At 46.4% G+C, this 24869-nt stretch overlaps 1 protein-coding gene across 1 annotated transcript in view; it reads right to left on the bottom strand.

Moving 5' to 3' along the window:
* LOC137355291 (polyunsaturated fatty acid 5-lipoxygenase-like) overlaps positions 1–24869 on the bottom strand; it is a 136361-nt gene that overhangs the window by 16344 nt on the left and 95148 nt on the right. Inside the window, exons 7-10 of the mRNA XM_068020256.1 lie at positions 15909–16055; positions 8484–8687; positions 6331–6417; positions 6073–6251 (exon numbers count right to left, since the gene is read on the bottom strand). Coding sequence (XP_067876357.1) covers positions 6073–6251; positions 6331–6417; positions 8484–8687; positions 15909–16055 — 617 coding nt within the window. The remainder of the gene's footprint in view (positions 1–6072; positions 6252–6330; positions 6418–8483; positions 8688–15908; positions 16056–24869) is intronic.

Below are 24869 nucleotides of genomic sequence, written 5' to 3'. Positions count from 1 at the left end.
CAAGGGTCGGGGAGAAAATGCTCGGGGAGTAGTTTATAGGCCCCCTAACAGTAGTTATATGAATGGACAGAGCATTAAACAAGAAATTATTGCAGCTTGTGACAAAGGCAATGTAATAGTTGTGGGGGACTTTAATCTTCATATAGACTGGACCAATCAAATTGGCAAAGGTGGTCTGGAAGATGAGTTTGTAGAATGCTTTTGTGGTAGTTTCCTGGAGCAATACATTGTGGAACCAACTCAAGATAAAGCTATTTTATCGAGTATTGTGTAATGAGGCAGGGTAAATTAGTAATGTCATAGTAAACGATCCACTGGCAAATAGTGATCATAATACAATTGAATTCCACATTAAGTTTGAAAATGACATACTCCAATCACAAACAAGAATCTTAAACTTAAACAAAGCCATTTACACAGGTATGAGGGGAGAGCTGGCTCGAGTCAATTGAGTAAATAGACTAAAAGGTACAGTAGTAAATAAAAAGTGGAAACATTTAAAGAAACCATTCAAAATGTTCAACAAAAATACATTCCATTGCAAAACAAAAGCTCAGTGAGAAAGATCCACCTGTGGCTTCCGAAGGAGGTTGATGATAGTATTAGATTAAAAGAGACTTATAATGTTGCAAAGAATAATAAGTCTGAGGATTGGGAATGTTTTAGAAACCAGCAAAGATAAAAAAGGAAAAAAATAGAATGAGAGTAAACTAGCCAGTAATATAAAAACAGATTGTAAGAGCTTTTATAAGTATATCAAAAGGAAGAGAGCACGAAAGTAAACATTAGACCATTAGAAGCAGAGACAGGAGAAATTATCATGGGGAATGAGGAAATGGCAGACACACTGAACAAATATTTTGTGTCTATCTTCACAGTAGAAAATACAAGTTACATACCAGAAATAGATAGTAACGTAGGGGCTACTAAGAGTGAGGAAATTAAGGTAATTAATATCAGCAGAGTAAAAATACTGGAAAAACTCAAGGGACTAAATTCTGGCAAATCCCAGGACCTGATGGCCTACATGCTGAAGGTTCTAAAAGAGACAGCTGCAGAGATAGTGGATGCGCTGGCTATGATATTCCAAAATTCCCTAGATTCTTGGAAGGTCCCAGCTGATTGGAAGTTAGCAAATATAATACTGCTATTCAAGAAAGGAGGGAGAGAGAAAACAGGGAGCTACAGGCCACCAACAAGGCACGAGTCAGGAGGGTGATGGAATACTCTCTACTTGCCTGGATGAGTGCAGCTCCAACAACACTCAAGAAGCTTGACACCATCCAGGGCAAAGCAGCCCACTTGATTGGCACCCCATCTACAAACATTCAGTCCCTTCACCACCGACACAGTGTGTACCATCTACAAGATGCACTGCAGCAACGCACCAAGGCTCCTTAGACAGTACCTTCCAAACTCGCGACCTCTACCAACTAGAAGGACAAGGGCAGCAAATGCATGGGAACACCACCACCTGCATGTTCCCCTCCAAATCGCACACCATCCTGACTTGGAACTATATCACCGTTCCTTCACTGTCACTGGGTCAAAATCCTGGAACTCCCTTCCTAACAGCACTGTGGGTGTACCTACCCCACATGGACTGCAGCTCAGCATCACCTTCTCAAGGGAAATGGTAGAAGTGTCAGTGGAGGAACATTTTGGGGATAGTGACCATAGCATTGTCAGATTTAAGGTAGTTATGGAAAAGGACAAACAGGGACTGGAAATAAAGGTACTGAATTGGGGGAAGGCTGATTTCAATATGATAAAACAGGATCTGGCCAAAGTGGACTGGGAGCAGCTACTTGTAGGAAAGTCTACATCAGATCAGTGGGAGTCATTCAAAGAGGAAATAGTGAGAGTACAGAGCCAACATGTACCCATTAAGATGAAGGGTAGGACCAACAAGTCCAGGGAACCCTGGATGTCAAGGGATACAGAGAATTGGATCAGGAAAAAAAAGGCTTATGGCAGATTCAGAGCACTGAAAACAGTGGAGGCAGTAAAGGAGTATAGGAAGTGTAGGGGGGTACTTAAAAACGTAATTAGGAGAGCGAAGAGGGGGCATGAGAAAACACTGGCAGGCAAGATAAAGGAAAATCCTCAGGCGTTTTATAAATATATTAAGGGCAAGAGGATAACCAGGGAAAGAGTAGGGCCCATTAGGGACCAAAGAGGCAATCTGTGTGGAGCCGGAGGACATAGGTGAGGTTTTAAGGAAGGATTGGAGGCAGTACGTTCACTAGATTGGTCCCTGAGATGAGAGGATTGTCCTGTGATAAGAGGCTGAGTAAATTGGGTCTATATTCTCTTGAGTTTGTAAGAATGGGAGGAGATTTCATTGAAACATACATGATTCTGAAGGGGCTGGACAGGGTTGACACTGAGAGGTTGTTTCCCCTGGCTGGGGAATCTAGAACATGGGGGTATAGCCTCAGGATGAGGAGCCAATCATTTAGGAGATGAGGAGAAATCTCTTCACTCAAAGGTTTGTGAATCTTTGGAATTGTCTACCCCAGAGGATTGTGGACGCTCCATCGTTGATATATCTAAGGCTGATACAGATATTTGGTCTCTCAGGAAATCAAGGGATATGGGGAGTAGCCTGTTTCTTTTCCTAGGCACAGAAAGGGAAACAGTAATGCCTTTTTAAACAGTATAGGGCTGATTAGCGATCAAAGGGAAATCTTATGGAGGATGAAGGAATGGCAGAGACACAAAATGTAACCTGAGATTTAGCAGAGGAGTGGGGTAGTGGGATTGAAAGGGTCAAGAGGAGAAGGTGGTGTAATTGGACATGATAACTATAGATAAGGAAAGTAGCACTGGGGAAACTGAAGGAACTCAAAGTGGAAAAGACCCCGACCCCTGGAATACGGAGGGAAGTCAGAGAGGGAATAACAGAGGCTCTGACCACAAATATCTAACATCCTAAGATATGGAAGTCATGCCAGAGTCATAGGGGGTTGCTAATTAACACGTGTTCAAAAAGGGAGAGATCAATCACGCAACTACAGACCAGTCAACCTAACAGTGAGCTTCCAGAGACCATAATACAGGGTAAAATTAATACTCAGACAGAAAGATATGAACTAAATAGGAACAGTCAGCATGGATTTGTAAAATGTAAGTCATGTCTGTCAGATTTAATAGAATTCCTTGAGGAAATCTAAATGTATTGACAGATGGGAAATACAGTGAATGCTGCGTGTATAAATTTTCAAAAGGCATTTGATGTGGTGCCACATTTGTTTGTTGATAGAATGTATTAAAGGGAATGTGGCAGTCTGGATAATAAGTTAGGAATAAAAAGACAAAGAAAACAGAAGCCTGGAAATGATGCTGTGCAGTTTTACAGGAGTGCATCATCTGCCATATTGGTATAGGCAACAAAAGAGGCAACTAGGGCTAGTGTCTGGAACATGCTTTAGGCCCTTTCCATGTGCCAGTATGGAGCCTAACTCCTGTCTGATGCCTCCTTTACCAAACTGGTTCCTGAATACAGCAGGTGCTGGGCTTTCTGCATTCTGGAATACCAGGTCAACATGCAGCCTAGCCTGGGGGGTGTACTTATGGAGGCCACCACAAAAAATATCCAAGTTTTTCAGCATTGTTCCCTGAATGTGCAGCGGTGGAGTATTCCACCTGACCCCACATCAAAACCATGGGTTTCTACCAGCTACCAATCAGCACCTCGCAATCCCTGCCTCCACTCCTGACCCCCATTTCCAGATCACCCCCTTCGGTCGCACCCCACTTCAATTGCCCCACTCCCCCAAACACCCTCCTTCTTCTCAGAGGACCTACCATTGACTCAACAGCCCCAAATTCAAATGGTCTGGTCCAAGATCAGGTAGTCTTTGGGGTTACTTATTCCTGTACAGGGATTGTTTGTGTTGGGAGGGTGATAGGAAACAATGTCTAGGCCATGGAGTCATCATTATCAATGTTATTTGGTATGGACGGATGTAGCAATGTCCCCCCGGTGGTCGATGTTGGGACCATTACTCTGCTCAATACAGTAAATAATCTGGACTTGGGTAAAGGAAACAATATTGAAACATGTAGTGTGCACCAAAGCAGAGTGTGTGGTTAACTGTGAAGAGGACAGAGAGTGACTCCAGGACAGAGATATGTTAGTATAATGGGCAGAGAGATGGCCGATAAAATTTGATGTCAGACTTTATCCCCTTCCAGCTCCCCCGGAGGTCCTGAAGTTTGTTGTGGGCCACAGCCACAGACAGTGACAGCACTCGATCCTCTCAATGGAGTGAGCTAAGAGTTACTGATTAGTCACCAGGTTGGGGCAGCACAGCCCAGACCTTTCCTCCCATCTGCCGTGGGCCTCCCAGCAGGAGATAATGGGGTATGTCAAACATTCCTTGTTCCAGTCCTACTCAGGACCCCTCCCCCAACTCTTTTTCCAGTACATTGATGACTATATTGGTGCCGTTTCCTGCTTTCGCCCTGAATTGGAAAACTTCATCAACATTGTTTCCAATTTCCACCCTTCTCTTACCTTTACATGGTCCATCTCCGACACTTCCCTTCCTCAACTTCTCTGTCTCCATCTCTGGGAATAGACCGTCCACTAATATTCATTATAAGCCCACTGACTCCCACAGCTAACTCGACTACACTTCTTCACACCCTGCCTCCTGTAAGGACTCCATTCCATTCTCCCAGTTTCTCCGTCTCCGACGCATCTGCTCTGATGATGCAACCTTTCACAACAGTACTTCTGATATGTCTTCCTTTATCCTCAACTGAGGATTCCCCCCCACTGTGATTGACAGGGCTCTCAACTGTGTCCGGCCCATTTCCCGCACTTCTGTCCTCACCCCTTCCCCTCCCTCCCAGAACCGCGACAGGGTTCTCCCTGTCCTCACTTTACACCCCATAAGCCTCCACATCTAAAGGACCATCCACTGCCATTTCCGTCACCTCCAGCGTGATGCCATCACCAAACGTATCTTCCCCTCCCCTCCCCTTCAGCATTCCAAAGGGGCCGTTCCCTCTGCGACACCCTGGTCCACTCTTCCATCAACTCCCGACACCTCATCTCCTTCCCACAGCACTTTCGCATGCAATCGCAGGAGGTGTAATACTTGCCCTTTTACCTCCTCTCTCCTCACCATCCAAGGCCCCGAACGCTCCTTTCAGGTGAAGCAGCGATTTATTTGTACTTCTTTCAATTTAGTATACTGTATTTGCTGCTCACAATGTGGTCTCCTCAATGCTGTGGAGACCAAATGCAAATCGGGTGACCACTTTGCGGAATACCTCCGCTCAGTCTGAAAGCATGACCACGAGCTTCCAGTTGCTGGCCATTTCAACACACCCCCCTGCTCTCATGCCCACATTTCTGTCCTTGTCCTGCTACAGTGTTCCAGTGAACATTAACATAAGCTCGAGAAACAGCACCTCATTTTTCGAATAGGCACACTACAGCCTTCCGGACTGAACAATGAGTTCAATAATTTAAGAGCATGACTGGCCCCCTTTTTATTATTATTTTATTTTGTTTTATCATTTTTTTTTTTACCATGTGCCTGCCTTAAACTGGATTTTTCATGTTTGTGCTTTTGGCTAGAGCTGTTCATTATTCTGTCATTAACACTCTCTCTGCACTAATGTTTTGTCTTTCATTACACCATTAGCACACTCTCTTAGACTTTGCCCCATGACCTCCTTGTCAAATAATTTCTCCAGCCCTCTGTCCTATCACACACCTTCCCTTTTGTTCTCTTCCCCCACTCCTAACCACCCCCCCTTTACTTGTTTAAAACCTATTACATTTCTAACCTTTGCCAGTTCTGATGACAGACCTGAAACGTTAACTCTGCTTCTCTCTCCACAGATGCTGCCTGACCTGCTGAGCATTTCCAGCACTTTCTGTTTTTATTTCAGCTTTCCAACATCTGCAGTATTTTACTTTTATTTTCAGAGATAATGGGTCTTGTCAGCAGAGGCAAACCATCCCCTCACCCCACGCCCCCACCCCTGAAACTTCGGGTCCAGCCACCCCAAATCACGGGCACTGAGAAAGGGCGCAGGCCTTTAACTTACCTCTGTACAGCATCCCAGACTCTCATCCCATCATCCCTGAAGTAGTAATAAGGCAGATCCTGTGTGCTCTCAACTCCCCGCATCTTGATGCTCTCTGGAAAGCAGCATGATTTGTAGGTGAGCTCATTCATGGCACGCTGGACCAGGCGGACATGGCCTCCTCCTCCTGTGCCATTTGCCTGTACACAATGAGATGGGCATCAGATGCATACTCCTCTAAACAGGCCAATGGACGGCAGGTTTTGAACAGTTGTTTACCTTGTCAAAGAGGCCGTATTCACAGATCAGCTGCTCTCTCGCTTTGGTGTTGATTGCAATTGTAAATCGGACATGAGGCACTAACAGCTGAAGACACACATGGAGGGAAAAGGGAAGGTAGGTGTTAACTTGGTAACAGGTGGCTGATTTACATTTTAAAAATCACTTTGAAAACAGAAATTCTAAAAGATCCAAACTCTCTCACCATTGCCCTCTATCAATTAAAAATTCATCCCATTGCTCCACTCTCTCCCAATACCCCCTTTACATTCTCATGTCAAATACTCCCAGGACAGAGGTAGCACAGGGTTAGATACAGAGTAAAGCTCTCTCTGCACCTCCCCATCAAACACTCCCAGGGCGGGTACAGCACGGGGTTAGATACAGAGTAAAGCTCCCTCTACACTGTCCCCCATCAAACACTCCCCAGGACAGGTACAGTACGGGGTTAGATACAGAGTAAAGCTCCCTCTACACTGTCCCCATCAAACACTCCCCAGGACAGGTACAGCACAGGGTTAGATACAGAGTCAAGCTCCCTCTACACTGTCCCCATCAAACACTCCCCAGGACAGGTACAGCACGGGGTTAGATACAGAGTAAAGCTCCCTCTACACTGTCCCCCATCCAACACTCCCCAGGACAGGTACAGTACGGGGTTAGATACAGAGTAAAGCTCCCTCTACAAAAAAAAAAGAAAAAAAGAAAAAAAAAAACGGGGTTAAATACAGAGTAAAGCTCCCTCTATGCTGTCCCCATCAAACACTCCCAGGGCGGGTACAGCACGGGGTTAGATACAGAGTAAAGCTCCCTCTACACTCTCCCCATCAAACACTCCCAGGGCAGGTACAGCACGGGGTTAGATACAGAGTAAAGCTCCCTCTACACTGTCCCCATCAAACACTCCCAGGGCAGGTACAGCACGGGGTTAGATACAGAGTAAAGCTCCCTCTACACTGTCCCCATCAAACACTCCCAGGGCGGGTACAGCACGGGGTTAGATACAGAGTAAAGCTCCCTCTACACTCTCCCCATCAAACACTCCCAGGGCAGGTACAGCACGGGGTTAGATACAGAGTAAAATTCCCTCTACACTGTCCCCATCAAAAAAAAATGGGTGTTAGATACAGAGTAAAGCTCCCTCTGCGCTGCCCCATCAAACACTCCCAGGGTGGGTACAGCACGGGGGTTAGATACATACGTCCGCACCTGGGTGTCCCTGGAGAAGGAGCATGCAGTGTCTGCCAGTACTCGAGGCCTTCCGCGACCGGTGGGCACCGCAGGGACTGGAGTGCATAACTGACGCCGAGAATGGCATTTTAATTTGAGTTTGTTTTATTTATTTGTTTTTTAAAATAAAGTATATAAAATGTATATAAAGGGGGCCTGAGGAATAAAGGCCCCCTTGACATAAAATATATAAAAGGGGCCTGGGGTATAAAGGCCACCTTAAAAAAAAAGGAAACAAATAAAATGAAAAAAACCGGGGTTAAATACAGAGGAAAGCTCCCTCTACACTGTCCCAACAACCTCTCTTAGCCAGACACTCAAAAGAGTGATGAAAGGTCACCGACCTGAAATGCTAATTCTGTTTCTCTCTCCACATGGTGTTCCCAGACCTGCTGAGTACTTCCAGCACTCTGTTTTTAACTCAAAAGAGCACTCTTTATTTTACCAGTGATACATTTCCCACACCAGCCGTTCTGTGGTCTCCAAATCCAATTGGTAATTTAATGAAAATTACTGCTGAATCAGGTGCACTTTTGTACTGAGAGCATAAGCAAGAGATGGAGGTGACTTTCATCTCATCATTCGGAGCTGGATTCAAACCCTGGTACCAAAAGACAATGTCTGACCCATTTCCGGCCACCTCTCCATTTCCTCCTTCAGCACAAATTGGCAATCGCATTCAGAATTCAGGGTAGTTTTGTACTTTGGTCTGGTGCTCACTGGCAACTAGACTGGGACTGGCCAAGCTGACTGTAAGCTTATAGCCAGCGGAAAGGAAACCTTTCCATCAGTTTGAGCTGGATTGCTTGCCAAATCCAGAGGCGAAGCTTCAGCCCTAACCCAGACTCACCTGGTTGATGATGAGCAGATGCAGCTTGAATGAGGTGCTTTTATTTATATCCTGCAACCTGAAGAGAACATACCTTAAACAGAGGGTGCACAGCTGGAAACTGTCGATACAGTGCTATACCAAACACTTCCGAGAGGAGGTGAGTCCTCAGGAGGTGGGTGACAGTCTGATGAATTTGGAAGTCCGCCGACCTCACCCATATTTTTGCCAACAACCAATCATACTTATCGTCAGTGGGGAGGAATATGGGATTTTCCGGCCCAGGGTTCTGTTTCAGCTGTGGAAAAAGGTCCTCGTTATTCGGGGCCAGAGATTCGGTCAGTAACTTTCACTGGGTTTTTATCAGAACCCAAAGAATATATCAAGTAAATCACAAATAAACCTCAGAACAGAAGGCAGAAGTTGTGGCAAAACAACGTAGGGCAGAGTAAAGGCGATCTACTGGTTTGAAGATTAGGACATAAAGCGTAGCGGCCTTGGACAGGAATGGACTGAGTACCTCAACATGGAACTTGCAAAGTGTTGTTAAATGGAGGGGTTTGAATTGCAGGGTCAGTGGAATGAGTACTGGGATAGGGAAGATTCCTCCAATGGGATGTGTTTTGTCAGAATCATCGTGGCACAAAATGCGATTAGGACAGCGGGGGATGAATGAATAGGACAAGGTAGATGGAGGAATGAATTAATAGGGCAGTGAAGAAGACTAAATTGACATGATAAAAGTGAAGGGATGACAGAACAGAGTAGAGTCAAGAAAACAAGAGAAGCTAGGAAAGGCAGAGGGACCAGAGGTTATAGAACAGGAAGAACATAATAGAGGAGCGGTTTAAATACTTTTATACAAACTTGAGGAGCAGGGAATCAGAGCCTTGCAAATGTTTGGAAATATTAAAAGGGAATCTGTAACTAAAAAACAAAGAACGAGAATATTTACAGTTATTTTAACAGGAATGGGTTTGTATTGCGTTTAGGAAATAGGGAGAGGTAGCAAGAGCTGCAGCACAAGGGAGATCAGAACGGACCAAAATAAAAACAGAAAAACTTTAGAACGTGTAAGGAAGTAAAGGGTAAGAACAATTGGGATTGATGTAGCAGGCAGTTAGAGTCGGCTCAAGAAACTACAATGAAGAGTAGGGGGACAAATAGAGACACAAATCAGAGATGTGGGGAGACATCCGGTAGAATTTCCCAGTACTGATATATACAGAATATATTGACAGTGAGCATCAGGAGGGAATCGAACAGCTGTAACCACCAGAGATCACAGCGAGATGGCAGAGATATTGCACGGATTCTTTATACCTGTTAACACTAGCCATATTTCGGAGAAATACTTGAAAATCTAAAACTAGCTTGAGTCCATACATTGACCAGTATCCATACACTGACCACGAGCTGCACACTGACTGATACACAGTGCATGTCTTTCAGATGAGGCCCCGTCCCCCCTCAGGTGGGTGTAAAAAATCCCACAGCAGAAGAAGGGCAGGGAGATCTCCCTGGAGTCCTGGCCAACATCACTGAACATTTATCTGGTCATTATCTCACTGCTGTTTGTGGAGGTTTGCTTTGTGCAAATTGGCAGTCATGTTTTCTACATTAAAGTAGTGACTGCACGTCAAGAAATACTTAGAGTCATAGAGTTATACAGCTTTGGCCCAACGCGTCTGCGCCGACCATCAAGCACCCATCCAATCTAATTCAGTGACCCTGAAACGTTAACTCTGCTTCTCTATCCACAGATGCTGCCAGACCTGCTGAGTATTTCCAGCATTTTTTGTTTTTATTTCAGATTTCCAGCAACTGCAGTATTTTGCGAATATCTGGGTGAATCTCCTCTGCACCCTCTCCAGTGCAATCACATCCTTCCTATAATGTGGTAACCAGAACTGTAGACAGTACTCCAGCTGTGGCCTAACCAGTGTTTTATACAGCCCTAACATAACCTTCCTGCTCTTATATTCTATGCCTCAGCTAATAAAGGCAAGAATCCCAAATGCCTTCCTAACCACCTTATCTACCTGTGCTGCTGCCTTCAGTGATCTATGGACAAGCACCCCGATGTCCCTCTGACCCTCTGTAGTCCCTAGGGTCCTACCAGCCATTGTATATTCCCTTGCCTTGTTAGTCCTCCCAAACAGCATCACCTCACACTTCTCAGGATTAAATTCCATTTGCCACTGCTCTGCCCATCTTACCAGCCCAACTATATCGCCCTGCTTTCCTCCTCACTATTTACAGACACCACCACTTTTCATGTCATCTGCGAACCTACTGATCATACCTCCTATATTCACGTCTAAATCATTAATGTACACTACAAACAGCAAGGGTCCCAGCACCGATCCCTGCGGTACACCACTGGTCACAGGCTTCCACTTGCAAAAACAACCCTCGACCATCACCCTCTACCTCCTGCCACTAAGCCAATTTTGGATCCAATTTGCCAAATTGCCCTGGATCCCATGGGCTCTTACCTTCTTGACCAATCTCCCATGCGGGACCTTATCAAAAGCCTTACTGAAGTCCATGTAGACTACATTAACTGCTTTACCCTCATCTACACATCTAGTCACCTCCTCGAAAAATCCAATCAAATTTGTTACACACGATGCCCCACTGACAAAGCTATGCCGACTATCCCTGATTAATCCCTGCCTTTCCAAGTGGAGATTAATCCTGTCTCTCACAATTTGTCCAATAATTTCCCTACCACTGATGTTAGACTCACCGTCCTGTAATTGCCTGGTTTATCACTGCTACCCTTCTTGAATAATGGTACCACATTCGCTGTCCTCCAATCCTCTGGTACCTCTCCTGTGGCCAGAGAGGATTTGAAAATTTGTGTCAGAGCCCCTGCTATCTCCTCCCTTGCCTCACATAACAGCCTGGGATACATCTCATCTGGGCCTGGGGATTTATCCACCCTTAAGCCCGCTAAAACAGCTAATACTTCCTCCTTTTTGATGCTAATTTGTCCAAGTATATAACAATCCCCCTCCCTGATCTCTACACCTACATTGTCCTTCTCCATAGTGAACACAGATGAAAAGTAATCATTTAAAACCTCACCGATGTCCTGCAGCTCCACACACAGATTGCCTCTTTGATCCCTAATGGGCCCCACTTTTTCCCTAGTTATCCTTTTGCCCTTAATATCCTTATAAAACGCCTTTACCTTGTCTGCCAGTGTTTTTTCATGCCCCCTCTTCACTCTCCTAATTCCTTTTTTAAGTACTCCCCTACACTTGCTATACTCCTCTAGGGCCTCCGCTATTGTCAGCCCTCTGAATCTGCCATAAACCTCCTTTATTTCCTTATCCAATCCTCTATATCCTTTGACATCCAGGGTTCCCTGGACTTGTTGGTCCTACTCTTTACCTTTAAGGGAACATGTTGGACCTGAACCCTCACTGTTTCCTTTTTGAATGACTCCCACTGGTCTGATGTAGACTTTCCTATAAGTAGCTGCTCCCAGTCCACTTTGGCCAGATCCTGTTTAATCATATTGAAATCGGCCTTCCCCCAATTCAGTACTTTTATTTCTGGTCCGTCTATGTCCTTTTCCATAACTACCTTAAATCTGACAGCGCTATGGTCACTATCCCCGAAATGCTCCTCCACTGCCACTTCTACCGGCTTCATTCCCTAGGAATTAGGTCCAGTACCGCCCCTTCTATTGTAGGACTCTCTACATGCTGGCTCAAAAAGCTCTTCTGAATGCACTTGAAGAATTCCGCCCCCTTTAAGCTTTTTGCACCAATACCATCCCCTTTAATATAGGGGAAGTTGAAATCCCCTAATATTATTACCCTATTATTTTTATACCTCTGTGAGATTTGCCTACATATTTGCTCCTCTATCTCTCCCTGACTGTTTGGAGACCTGTAGTACACTCCCAGCCAAGTGATTGCCCCCTTTTTGTTTTTAATTTCTACCCATATGGCCTCATTAGAGGAACCTTCTCAGACATCATCCCGTACTTCTGCAGTCATTGACTCCTTAATCAACAGTGCAATGCCAGCTCCTCTTTTGCACCCTCCCCTATCATGTCTGAAGATTCTATACCCTGGGATATTGAGCTGCCAGTCCTGCCCTTCCCTCAACCATGTTCTCAGTGATGGCAATATCATATTCCCATGTGTTAATCAACGGCCTCAATTCATCTGCCTTACTAGTAAGACTCCTTGCATTAAAATAGATACAATCCAGCCTTGTATTATTTGCTTGAGCCTTAACAAGTCTAAATTTACTGACTTCAGACTGACTTAGCTTCTCTTCTATATTTGATTGTACATCACCCCCTACTGTACTTCCACTCTGTATCTCATTCCCCTGCCAAATTACTTTAAACACCACAACAGCACTAGCAAACCTCCCAGCAAAGATGTTGGTCCCGTTCCGGTTCAGGTGCAACCCGTCCAACTTGTACAGATCCCACCTTCGCCAGAAACAGGCCCAGTGATCCAGGAAACTAAAGCCCTCCCTCCTGCACCATCTCTTCAGCTATGCATTCATCCGCCCTAACCTCCTATTCCTACACTCACTAGCCATGGCACTGGGAGAAACCCAGAGATTACAACCTTTTAGGTCCTGCTTTTTAATCTGCTACCTAGCTCCCTAAATTCTTTTTGCAGGATCTCATCCCTCTTTCTACCTATATCATTGGTACCAATGTGGATCACGACCACCGGCTGTGCACCCTCACCCTCCAGAATATTCTGTAACCGCTCGGTGATATCCATGACCCTTGCACTAGGGAGGCAACATACCATCCTGGAATCACGTCTGCGACCACATCTGTTCCTCTAACCATCGGATCCCCTATTGCTATTGCCCATTTGTCCCTTTTCTCCATCCCAGCACAGCTGAGTCACCCATGATGTTCCGGTCATGACTCTCAGTGCATTCTCCAGAGGAACCCTCTTTCCCATCGGTATTCAGAACTGAATACCAGTTAGAAATGTCCTCTGGGAACTCCTGAACTACCTGCCCTGACCTCTATGTCCATCCGGCAGATGCCCAGTCGCCCCCCCGACTATGCTTGCCTAGGCACCGGCTTGACCACCTGCTGAAACTTCACCGGAGCAAAGTGCTTTGAGTCACTCTGAGGCTGTGAAAGGCAATAAATACAGAAATTCTTTCTATCTCCCCCCTCTCTCTCTGTTGTAACCTATATGTCTCTATTTAATGTATTGATATGACTCGAAACTATCTCATCTTTTTCCTCCTAAGCTATAAATAAAGCATTCTGCACAGTATGGTCTTCTTTGGCCTCCTTGTCTCGAAAGAAAATGGGTAAGTGCCTAGAGGTGGTCAGTGGTTTGTGAAGCAGTGCCTTTTCTTCTTCTTTTGGGCCTCCTTATCTCGAGAGACAATGGATATGCGCCTGGAGGTGGTCAGTGGTTTGCCTGGAGTGCTTATAAAGGCCAATTCTAGAGTGACAGACTCTTCCACAGGTTCTACAGATAAAATTGGTTGTCGGGGCTGTTACACAGTTGGCTCTTCCCTTGCGCTTCTGTTATTTTTCCTGCCAACTGCGAAGTCTCTCTGACTCGCCACACTTTAGCCCCGCCTTTACGGCTGTCCGCCAGCTCTGGCGATCACTGGCAACTGACTCCCACGACTTGTGGTCAATGTCACAGGACTTTATGTCGCATTTGCAGACGTCTTTAAAGTGGAGTCATAGACGGCTGGTGGGTCTGATACCAGCGACGAGCTCGCTGTACAATGCGTCCTTGGGGATCCTGCCATCTTCCATGCGGCTCACATGGCCAAGCCATCTCATGCGCCGCTGACTCAGTAGAGTGTATATGCTGGGGATGTTGGCCGCCTCGAGGACTTCTGTGTTGAAGATACAGTCCTGTCACCTGATGCCAAGGACTCTCCAGAGGCAGCGAAGATGGAATGAATTGAGATGTCGCTCTTGGCTGACATACGTTGTCCAGGCCTCGTTGCCATAGAGCAAGGTACTGAGGACACAGGCTTGATACACTCGGACTTTTGTGTTCCGTGTCAGTGCGCCATTTTCCCACACTCTCTTGGCCAGTCTGGACATAGCAGCGGACACCTTTCCCACGCGCTTGTTGATTTCTGCATCTAGAGACAGGTTACTGGTGATAGTTGAGCCTAGGTAGGTGAACTCTTGAACCACTTCCAGTGCGTGGTCGCCAATATTGATGGATGGAGCATTTCTGACGTCCTGTCCCATGATGTTCGTTTTCTTGAGGCTGATGGTTAGGCCAAATTCGTTGCAGGCAGCTGCGATCCTGTTGATGCATCTCTGCAGACACTCTTCTGTGTGGGATGTTAATGCAGCATCGTCAGCAAAGAGGAGTTCCCTGATGAGGACTTTCCGAACTTTGGTCTTCAGTATGGTAAACCTGTATCAAACACTGGTTCAGCCTCAGCTGGAGTATTGTGTCCAATTCTGGGCAACACACTTTAGCAGGGATGTTAAGGTCTTGGAGAGGGTGCAGAGGAGATTTACCAGAATGGTGCCGGGGATGAGAAATTTCAGTGATGTGGAGAGACTGGAGAAGCTGGGATCGTTCTCCTTAGAGCAGAGAAGGTTAAAGGAAGATTTAATAGAGATGTTCAAAATTATGAGGGGTGTTGATAGAGTAGATAGGGAGACACTGTCTGGACTGGCAGGAGGGTCATTAATCAGAGGACACAGATTTAAAATAATTGGCAAAAGAACCAGAGGAGAGAAGAGGAGGGTTTCTCTTTACATGGTGAGTCGTTATGAACTGGAAACAGATTCATTTGTAAGTTTCAAAAGGAAATTGGTTAAACACTTGAAGAGATATGCACAGGGCTATGGGAAACAAGCAGGGGGAGTGGGACTAATTGGATACTCTTTCAAAGAGCCAGCACAGGCACGATGGACTGAATAGCCTCCTATTATGCTGTATAATTCTATGGCCACACTTCTCCTACAGGGTTGAAGACTCATTGAGGTCACTGGCTCCAGCTCTCTCTTTCACAGGGCCTGTAAATTGAAACTAGTTTCCCCCCCCACCCCCCTCGTCTTTCCTTCCTCTGACAATCCTAAAATGTGCTGCTATTTATTGAGCCCTTTGACCCTTATTTATTTATAGATACAGCACTGAAATAGGTCCTTTGGCCCACCAAGTCTGTACCAACCATCAACCACCCATTTATACTAACCCTACATTAATCCCATATTCCTTACCACATTCCCACCTTCCCTTAATTTTCCGACCACCTACCTACACTAGGTGAAATTTACAATGGCCAATTTACTTATCAACCTGCAAGTCTTTGGCTGTGGGAGGAAACCGGAGCACCAGGTAGAAACCCACGCAGACACAGGGAGAACTTGCAAATTCCGCACAGGCAGTACCCAGAACTGAACCCAGGTGGCTGGAGCTGTGAGGCTGCGGTGCTAACCACTGCGCCGCCCACACATTTGTCCCACTTGGCACTGTCTTGCTCTTGGGGGTTTGTTTTCTCGACTGAAGAGGCCACCTACCTGGATTGCAATGGGAACTAATTTATTCCTTGCGTTATTGTACAGCAAGCACACAGGCGCTGTCAGGTACTGTGTGGTGCAGGGGTCAGTGGAATTGGCAGGAATTCCATCCATCATCTCATAGTCCGCCAAGTAAATGTTGCCTTTCTGTCCCAAAACAAAAAGAAATGACAGAATTAGTATTGCTTCTCTGCAAATTCCCTCCCTGCTAACTCTGCTGGGATGGCTCTGGGAGTGCAGGCCCCTGCCTGGGATGGGTTCCAGGGGGCGCTGAACCCTGCTGGAATGGGCTCTGGGAATGCTAAGCCTGCTGGGGTGGGCTTTGGGGGTGCTGACCCCTGCTGGGGTGGGTTCCAGGGGGTGCTGACCCCTGCTGGGGTGGGTTCTGGGGGCGGGCACTGATCCCTGCTGGGGTGGGTTCTGGTGGGGGGAGGGGGGGCAGGGGCTGATCCCTGCTGGGATGGGTTCCAGGGAGCGCTGACCCTTGCTGGGCTAGGCTGCCTTGTGCAGGAGATTCGCCCACATGGCCACATTCAGATCTAAGGTTAGACCAGGAGTGTCAGCAAGCTATCCGGCTCTGAGAGATACACAGTCATCTCTCATGATGCGTACTTAGGAACATTCTAATGATGAAGGGCAGAGACCGTGGCTGATTGCCTCTTCCTAACGTGGGCTGGCTGAGGCCAATTCTCACACCAGTTGTGATCACATTGCATACTCCAATCAGGCACTCGGATAAATGCACTCACAGGAATTGCAGCTCGGACATAGCTGCAACAACACTGCGTTGATTCTCCACACCCTGCTTGCTGTGACTGCCACTCTTCACAGTGAAAGATCAGTCGAAACCCTCCCACCAAACCCTGCTGTATGATTTGAACGTAAGCTGCTGATGGTTCGGAGAGTGTTGGGGGTCTGTAAACGAGCTCTGTTTCAAAGTGAAGCTTCATCGGAGAAAATACCAACTGCCTTTGTGCAGTTTCGATCTCTTCTAAATGCCTGTGATTCTTACCGACGTGTTCCACTCGTAAACTGAGAGATTTTATTGTATTCAGAGATCCGATTGCTCATTGATCATTTTAATCCTTTTACTTCCCTCTACCAGGCCTGCCCAGCATGGGAATCCCCTGATCCCACAGGCTACACCCCACAGAGACGATGCCCCTTCCCCAGGCCCCACCCACTGCAGCCAGCCAGCAGAACTTCATGGGACAGAACTCTCCGTGTTACCTTTATTTGCTGCTCTTTATCCACGTGGGGGCCCCAGGCCCCCAGCCATCAATAACCCGCGAGGTCCCCACTAGCCTTCATTCTGCATCCTCACGTGTTCACAGTCAGCCATGCTCACTGTCTTACTTTACACACAAGGGATGACCAATTGGGTGATCCGGGGCAGGGGTGTGGAGGTCAGGGTTCGGTGGGGCGGGGGGGGGGGTTGCGGATGTGGTTGCCAATAGCAACATTAAGATATCGCAGGTGTCATAGGTCAACTGATCCCTCGGGCTTTCTCTGCCATTTAACATGATCACAGCTGATCTTTGACCTCAATTCCACTCTCCTGCCCTATACCTCAGTGCGCAAAAATTTACTGATCTCAGCCTTGAACGACTGAACATTCATAGCTCTCTGGGGTAGAGAATTCCAAAGATTCACCACACTCTGAGTGCAGAAATGTCCTCTCATCTCAGTCCTCAATGGCCAACCCTTTAGTCTGAGACTGTGACCCTGTATTCTAGATTCCCGAGCCAGGGGAAACAACCTCACAGCATCCACCCAGGAAATGTCCTTTAGAGTCGCCAGCATCTCAGACTGACATCATGACAGGACAATAGAGAGCCAGAGGAAGCAACAGTGATACTGGACTCTCAATGAACACAAAGCACTTTCACAATCAGTGACCACGGGGAACAAACTTTGAACATCAAGTGCAGCTGTGCACGTTGTGGAGTAAAGAAACATTGATAATGATAATAACATCACAGTAAATGTACTGTTACATTCTGTGTTACCCATGTGTCAGTTACCCTCTGTATCTGTGTGTTAGTTACATTCCGCAGTGTCCTGGTGATAAGTGTTTCTGTGTGTTAGTTACATTCTGAAAGGTAAACAGTCAGAGATCGTGGTACACATCGGTACCAATGACATCGGTATAAAGAGGGATGAGGTCCTGCAACAAGAATTTAGGGAGTTAGGTAGCAGATTAAAAAGCAGGACCTCAAAGGTTGTAATCTCTGGATTACTCCCGGTGCCACGTGCTAGTGAGTATAGGAATAGGAGGATAGAGCAGAAGAACGCGTGGCTGAAGAGATGGTGCAGGAGGGAGGGCTTTAGTTTCCTGGATCACTGAGTATGTTTCTGGTGAAGGTCATAGAGTCATAGAGTTGTACAGCATATAAACAGGCCCTTCGGCGCACCCTGTCCATGCCGACCATAATGCCTATCTATACTAATCCCACCTGCCTGCATTAATTCCATATCCCTCTATGCCTTGCTCATTCAAGTACCAGTCCAGATGCCTCTTAAATGTCGCTACTGTTCCTGCCTCCACCACCTCCTCAGGCAGCTCATTCCAGATACCCACTATTCCCTGTGTGAAAAATTAACCCCTTTGATCCCCTTTAAACATCCTCCCTCTCACCTTAAACCTATGCCCTCTAGTTTTAGTCACCCCTACCATTGGAAACAGACTCTGGCTATCTACCCTATCTATGCCTCTTATAATTTTATATACCTCTATCATGTCCCCTCTCAGCCTCCTTCGTTCCAGGAAAACAGACCCAGCATATCCAATCTCTCTTTATAACTCAAGCCCTCCAAACCAGGCAACATCCATGTGAATCTTTTCTGCACCCTCTCTAGTTTAATCACATCTTTCCTGTAGTGTGGCGACCAGAACTGCACACAGTACTCCAAATGCGGCCTAACCAATGTTATGTACAACTGTAACATGACGTCCCAACTCTTGTACTCAATGCCTCGGCCGATGAAGGCAAGCATGCCATACACCTTCTTCACCACCCTGTCGACCTGTGTTGCCACTTTCAGGGAACTATGTACTTGCACCCCAAGGTCTCTCTGCTCAACAACACTCCCCAGGGCCCTGCCATTCCCTGTATATGTCCTGCCCTGGTTTAACTTCCCAAAATGCATCACTTCACACTTGTCTGTGTAAAATTGCATTTGCCATTCCCTTGCCCACTTTCCCAGTTGATAGATATCCTGTTGTAACCTTAGACAACCTTCTTCACTGTCCACTATACCACCAATTTTGGCGTCTTCTGCAAACTTACTAATCATGCCCCCTGCATTCACATCCAAGTCATTAATATATATGATAAACAACAGAGGGCCCAGCACTGATCCCTGAGGCACACCACTGGTCACCGGCCTCCAATCTGAAAAACAACCCTCCACTACCACCCTCTGCCTCCTATCACCAAGCCAATTTTGTATCCAATTGGCTAGCTCACCCTGGATCCCACGTGTTCGAAACTTCTGGACCAGCCTACCATGCGGGACCTTGTCAAAGGTCTTGCTAAAGTCCATGTAGACAACGTCCATCACCCCGCTCTCGTCAATCCTCTTGGTCACCTCCTCGAAAAACTCAATCAAATTCGTGAGACATTATTTCCCACGCACAAAGCCATGCTGACTATCCCTAATCAGACCATGCCTTTCCAAATGCATATAAATCCTGTCTCTCAGAATCCCTTCCAATAACTTTCCCACCACTGATGTAAGGCTCACCGGCCTGTGGTTCCCTGGCTTATCCCTGCTGCCCTTCTTAAATAAAGGCACAACATTAGCTATCCTCCAGTCTTTTGGTACCTCACCCGTGGCTAACGATGATATAAAAATCTCTGCCAGGGCCCCAGAAATTTCCTCCCTTGCTTCCCATAGAAGTTGGGACCTGTACAAGTTGGACGGTTGCAACATCCTTGCTGGGAGATTTCATTGTGCTGCTGTGGCAGGGTTTAAACTAATTTGGCAAGCGGATGGGATACAGAGTGGAGGGACAGTAGGGGGTGATGCACAGTCAAATACAGAAGTGAAACTGAGTCAGTCTGGAAGGCAGAGCAAATATAGACCTGGCACAAGCCAATAATGCAAGGCTGAATTGCATCTATTTTAACGCAAGGAGTCTAACTAGTAAGGCAGATGAATTGAAGGCATTGATTAACACATTGATTATGATATTATTGCTATCACAGAGACATGGTTGAGGAAAGGACAGGACTGGCAGCTCAATATTCTAGGGTATAGAATCTTCAGGCATGACGGGGGAGGGTGTAAAACAGGATGTGGTATTGCACTGTTGATCAAGGAGTCAATTACTGCAGTAAGGAGGGATGATATCTTAGAAGGTTCCTCAAATGAGGCCATATGGGCAGAACTTAAAAACAAAAAGGGGGCAATCACTTGGCTGGGAGTGTACTATAGGCCTCCAAACAGTTAGGGGGAGATAGAGGAGCAGATATGTAGGCAAATCTCAGAGAGGTGTAAAAATAATAGGGTAATAATAGTAGGGGATTTCAACTTCCCCAATATCAACAGTCTTAGTGCAAAAGGCTTAAAGGGGGCGGAATTCTTAAAATGCATACAGGAGAGCTTTTTAAGCCAGCACAAAAGAAGTCCAACAAGAGAAGGGGCAGTACTGGACCTAATCCTAGGGAATGAAGCTGGACAAGTGGTAGAAGTGTCAGTGGGGGATCATTTCGGGGATAGTGACAATAACTCTGTAAGATTTAAGGTAATTATGGAAAAGGACAAAGAGGGACCGGAAATAAAAGTACTGAATTGGGGGAAGGCCGATTTCAATATGATAAAACAGGATTTGGCCAAAGTGGACTGGGAGCAGCTACTTGTAGGAAAGTCAACATCAGATCAGTGGGAGTTATTCAAAAAGGAAATAGTGAGAGTTCAGTTCCAACATGTTCCCGTAAAGGTGAAGGGTAGAACCAACAAGTCCAGGGAACCCTGGATGTCGAGGGATATCGAGGATTGGATAAGGAAAAAAAAGGAGGCTTATGGCAGATTCAGAGCACTGAAAACATCGGAAGCACTAAAGGAGTATCGCAAGTGTGGGGATGGGGGGTGGGGGGGGGGGCGGTACTTAAAAAAGAAATTAGGAGAGCGAAGAGGGGACATGAAAAAACACTGGCGGGCAAGATAAAGGAAAATCCCAAAACATTTTATGAGTATATTAAGGCACGAGGATAACCAGGGAAAGAGTAGGGCCCATTAGGGAACAGAGTGGCAATCTGTATGTGTAGCCGCAGGACATAGGTGATTAAATGATTACTTTTCATCTGTGTTCAGTATGGAGAAGGACGATGTAGGTGTAGAGATCAGGGAGGGGTGTTATGATACACTTGAACGAATTAGCATTGAAAGGGAGGAAGTATTAGCTGTTTTAGCGGGCTTAAAAGTGGTTAAATCCCCAGGCCCAGATGAGATGTTATTATTATTTGAGGCGATTATGTGAGGCAATGGAGGAGATAGCAGGGCCTCTGACACAAGTTTTCAAATCCTCTCTGGCCACAGGAGAGGTACCTGAGGATTGGAGGACAACGAATATAGTAGGTATGATCAGTAAGTTCACAGAAGACATGAAAATTGGTGGTGTCATAAATAGTGAGGAGGAAAGCCTTAGATTACAGGAAGATATAGGTGGGTTGGTAAGATGGGCAGAGCAGTGGCAAATGAAATTTAATCCTGAGAAGTGTGAGGTGATACATTTTGGGAGGACTAACAAGGCAAGGGAGTATACAATGGATGGTAGGACCCTAGGAAGTACAGAGGGTCAGAGGGACCTTGGTGTACTTATCCACAGACGACTGAAGGTAGATAAGGTGGTTAGGAAGGCATATGGGATACATGTCTTTACTAGCCAAAGCATAGAAGAGCAGGGAGGTTATGATGGAGCTGTATAAAACGCTAGTTAGGACATTGCTGGCGTACTGTGGACAGTTCTGGTCACCGCACTGTAGGAAGGATGTGATTGCACTGGAGAGGGTGCAGAGGAGATTCACCAGGATGTTGCCTGGGCTGGAGCATTTCAGCTATGAAGAGAAACTGGAAAGACTAGAGTTGTTTCCCTTAGAGCAGAGAAGGCTGAGGGGGGACATGATTGAGGTGTACAAAATTATGAGGGGCACTGATAGGATAGATGGGAAGAAACTTTTTCCCTTAGGGGAGGTGTCAATAAACAGGGGGCATAGATTTAAGGTAAGGGGCAGGAGGTTTAGAGAGGAGGGATTTGAGGAAACATTTTTCACCCAGAGGGTGTCTGGAATCTGGAATGCACTGCCTGAAGAGGTGGTGGAGGCAGGAAGCCTGAAAACATTTAAGAAGTATTTAGATGTGCACTTGAAACGCCATAGCATACAAGGCTACCGGCCAAGTGCTGGAAAGTGGGATGAGAATGCTTGATGGCCGGCACAGACACGTTGGGCCGGTGTTTAGGGTTTCTGTGTGTTAGTTACATTCTGCAACGTCCCGGTGTTTAGGGTTTCTGTTTGTTAGTTACATTCTGTAGTGCACAGGTGTTTAGCTTTTCTGTGTGTTAGTTACATTCTGCAGCGTCTCGGGGATTAGCGTTTCTGTGTGTTATTACATTCTGCAGCGTCCCGGGGATTAGCGTTTTTGTGCGTTAGTTACATTCTGCAGCGTCCCGGGGATTAGCGTTTCTGTGTGTTACTGCATTCTGCAGCGTCCCGGGGATTAGCGTTTCTGTGTGTTAGTTACATTCTGCAGCGTCCCGGGGATTAGCGTTTTTGTGTGTTAGTTACATTCTGCAGCGTCCTGGGGATTAGCGTTTTTGTGCGTTAGTTACATTCTGCAGCGTCCCGGGGATTAGCGTTTCTGTGTGTTACTGCATTCTGCAGCGTCCCGGGGATTAGTGTTTTTGTGTGTTGGTTACATTCTGCAGCGTCTCGGGGATTAGCGTTTCTGTGTGTCAGATACATTCTGCAGCGTCTCGGGGATTAGCGTTTCTGTGTGTTAGTTACATTCTGCAGCATCTCGGGGATTAGCGTTATTGTATGTTAGTTACATTCTGCAGCGTCTCGGGGATTAGCGTTTCTGTGTGTTAGTTACATTCTGCAGCATCTCGGGGATTAGCGTTATTGTATGTTAGTTACATTCTGCAGCATCTCGGGGATTAGAGTTTCTGTGTGTTAGTTACATTCTGCAGCGTCCCAGGGATTAGTGTTTCTGTGTGTTAGTTACATTCTGCAGCGTCTCGGGGATTAGCGTTTCTGTGTGTTAGTTACATTCTGCAGCGTCCCAGGGATTAGCGTTTCTGTGTGTTAGTTACATTCTGCAGCGTCCTGGGGATTAGCGTTTCTGTGTGTTAGTTACATTCTGGAGCGTCCCAGGGATTAGCGTTTCTGTGTGTTAGTTACATTCTGCAACGTCCCGGTGTTTAGGGTTTCTGTTTGTTAGTTACATTCTGTAGTGCACAGGTGTTTAGCGTTTCTGTGTGTTAGTTACATTTCTGCAGTTTCCTGGGGATTAGCGTTTCTGTGTGTTATTACATTCTGCAGCGTCCCGGGGATTAGCGTTTTTGTGTGTTAGTTACATTCTGCAGCGTCCTGGGGATTAGTGTTTTTGTGCGTTAGTTACATTCTGCAGCGTCTCGGGGATTAGCGTTTCTGTGTGTTAGTTACATTCTGCAGCGTCTCGGGGATTAGCGTTTCTGTGTGTCAGATACATTCTGCAGCGTCTCGGGGATTAGCGTTTCTGTGTGTTAGTTACATTCTGCAGCATCTCGGGGATTAGCGTTTCTGTGTGTTAGTTACATTCTGCAGCATCCCGGGGATTAGCGTTTCTGTGTGTTAGTTACATTCTGCAGCGTCCCAGGGATTAGCGTTTCTGTGTGTTAGTTACATTCTGCAGCGTCCTGGGGATTAGCGTTTCTGTGTGTTAGTTACATTCTGGAGCGTCCCAGGGATCAGCGTTTCTGTGTGTTAGTTACATTCTGCAGCGTCCCAGGGATTAGCGTTTCTGTGTGTTAGTTACATTCTGCAGCGTCCTGGGGATTAGCGTTTCTGTGTGTTAGTTACATTCTGGAGCGTCCCAGGGATCAGCGTTTCTGTGTGTTAGTTACATTCTGCGGTGTCCTGGGGATTAGCGTTTCTGTGTGTTAGTTACATTCTGCAGCGTCCCGGGGATTAGCGTTTCTGTGTGTTAGTTACATTCTGGAGCGTCCCGGGGATTAGCGTTTCTGTGTGTTAGTTACATTCTGGAGCGTCCCAGGGATGAGCGTTTCTGTGTGTTATTACATTCTGCAGCGTCCTGGGGATTAGCGTTTCTGTCTGTTAGTTACATTCTGCAGCGTCCCGGGGATTAGCGTTTCTGTATGTTAGTTACATTCTGCAGCGTCTCGGGGATTAGCGTTTCTGTGTGTTAGTTACATTCTGCAGCGTCTCGGGGATTAGTGTTTCTGTATGTTAGTTACATTCTGGAGCGTCCCGGGGATTAGTGTTTCTGTGTGTTAGTTACATTCTGGAGCGTCTCGGGGATTAGCGTTTCTGTGTGTTTGTTACATTCTGGAGCGTCCCAGGGATTAGCGTTTCTGTGTGTTAGTTACATTCTGCAGCGTCTCGGGGATTAGCGTTTCTGTGTGTTAGTTACATTCTGGAGCGTCCTGGGGATTAGCGTTTCTGTGTGTTAGTTACATTCTGCGGCGTCCTGGGGATTAGCGTTTCTGTGTGTTAGTTACATTCTGGAGAGTCCCAGGGATTAGCGTTTCTGTGTGTTAGTTACATTCTGGAGCGTCCCGGGGATTAGTGTTTCGATGTGTTAGTTACATTCTGGAGCGTCCCGGGGATTAGTGTTTCTGTGTGTTGGTTACATTCTGCGGCGTCCTGGGGATTAGCGTTTCTGTGTGTTAGTTACATTCTGCAGCGTCTCGGGGATGAGTGTTTCTGTGTGTTAGTTACATTCTGCAGCGTCTCG

The sequence above is a fragment of the Heterodontus francisci genome, chromosome 42, assembly GCF_036365525.1.
Source record: "Heterodontus francisci isolate sHetFra1 chromosome 42, sHetFra1.hap1, whole genome shotgun sequence".
Lineage (NCBI taxonomy): Eukaryota > Metazoa > Chordata > Chondrichthyes > Heterodontiformes > Heterodontidae > Heterodontus > Heterodontus francisci.
The sequence above is the reverse complement of the archived record's forward strand: the minus strand, read 5'-3'. Positions and strand labels throughout refer to the sequence as shown.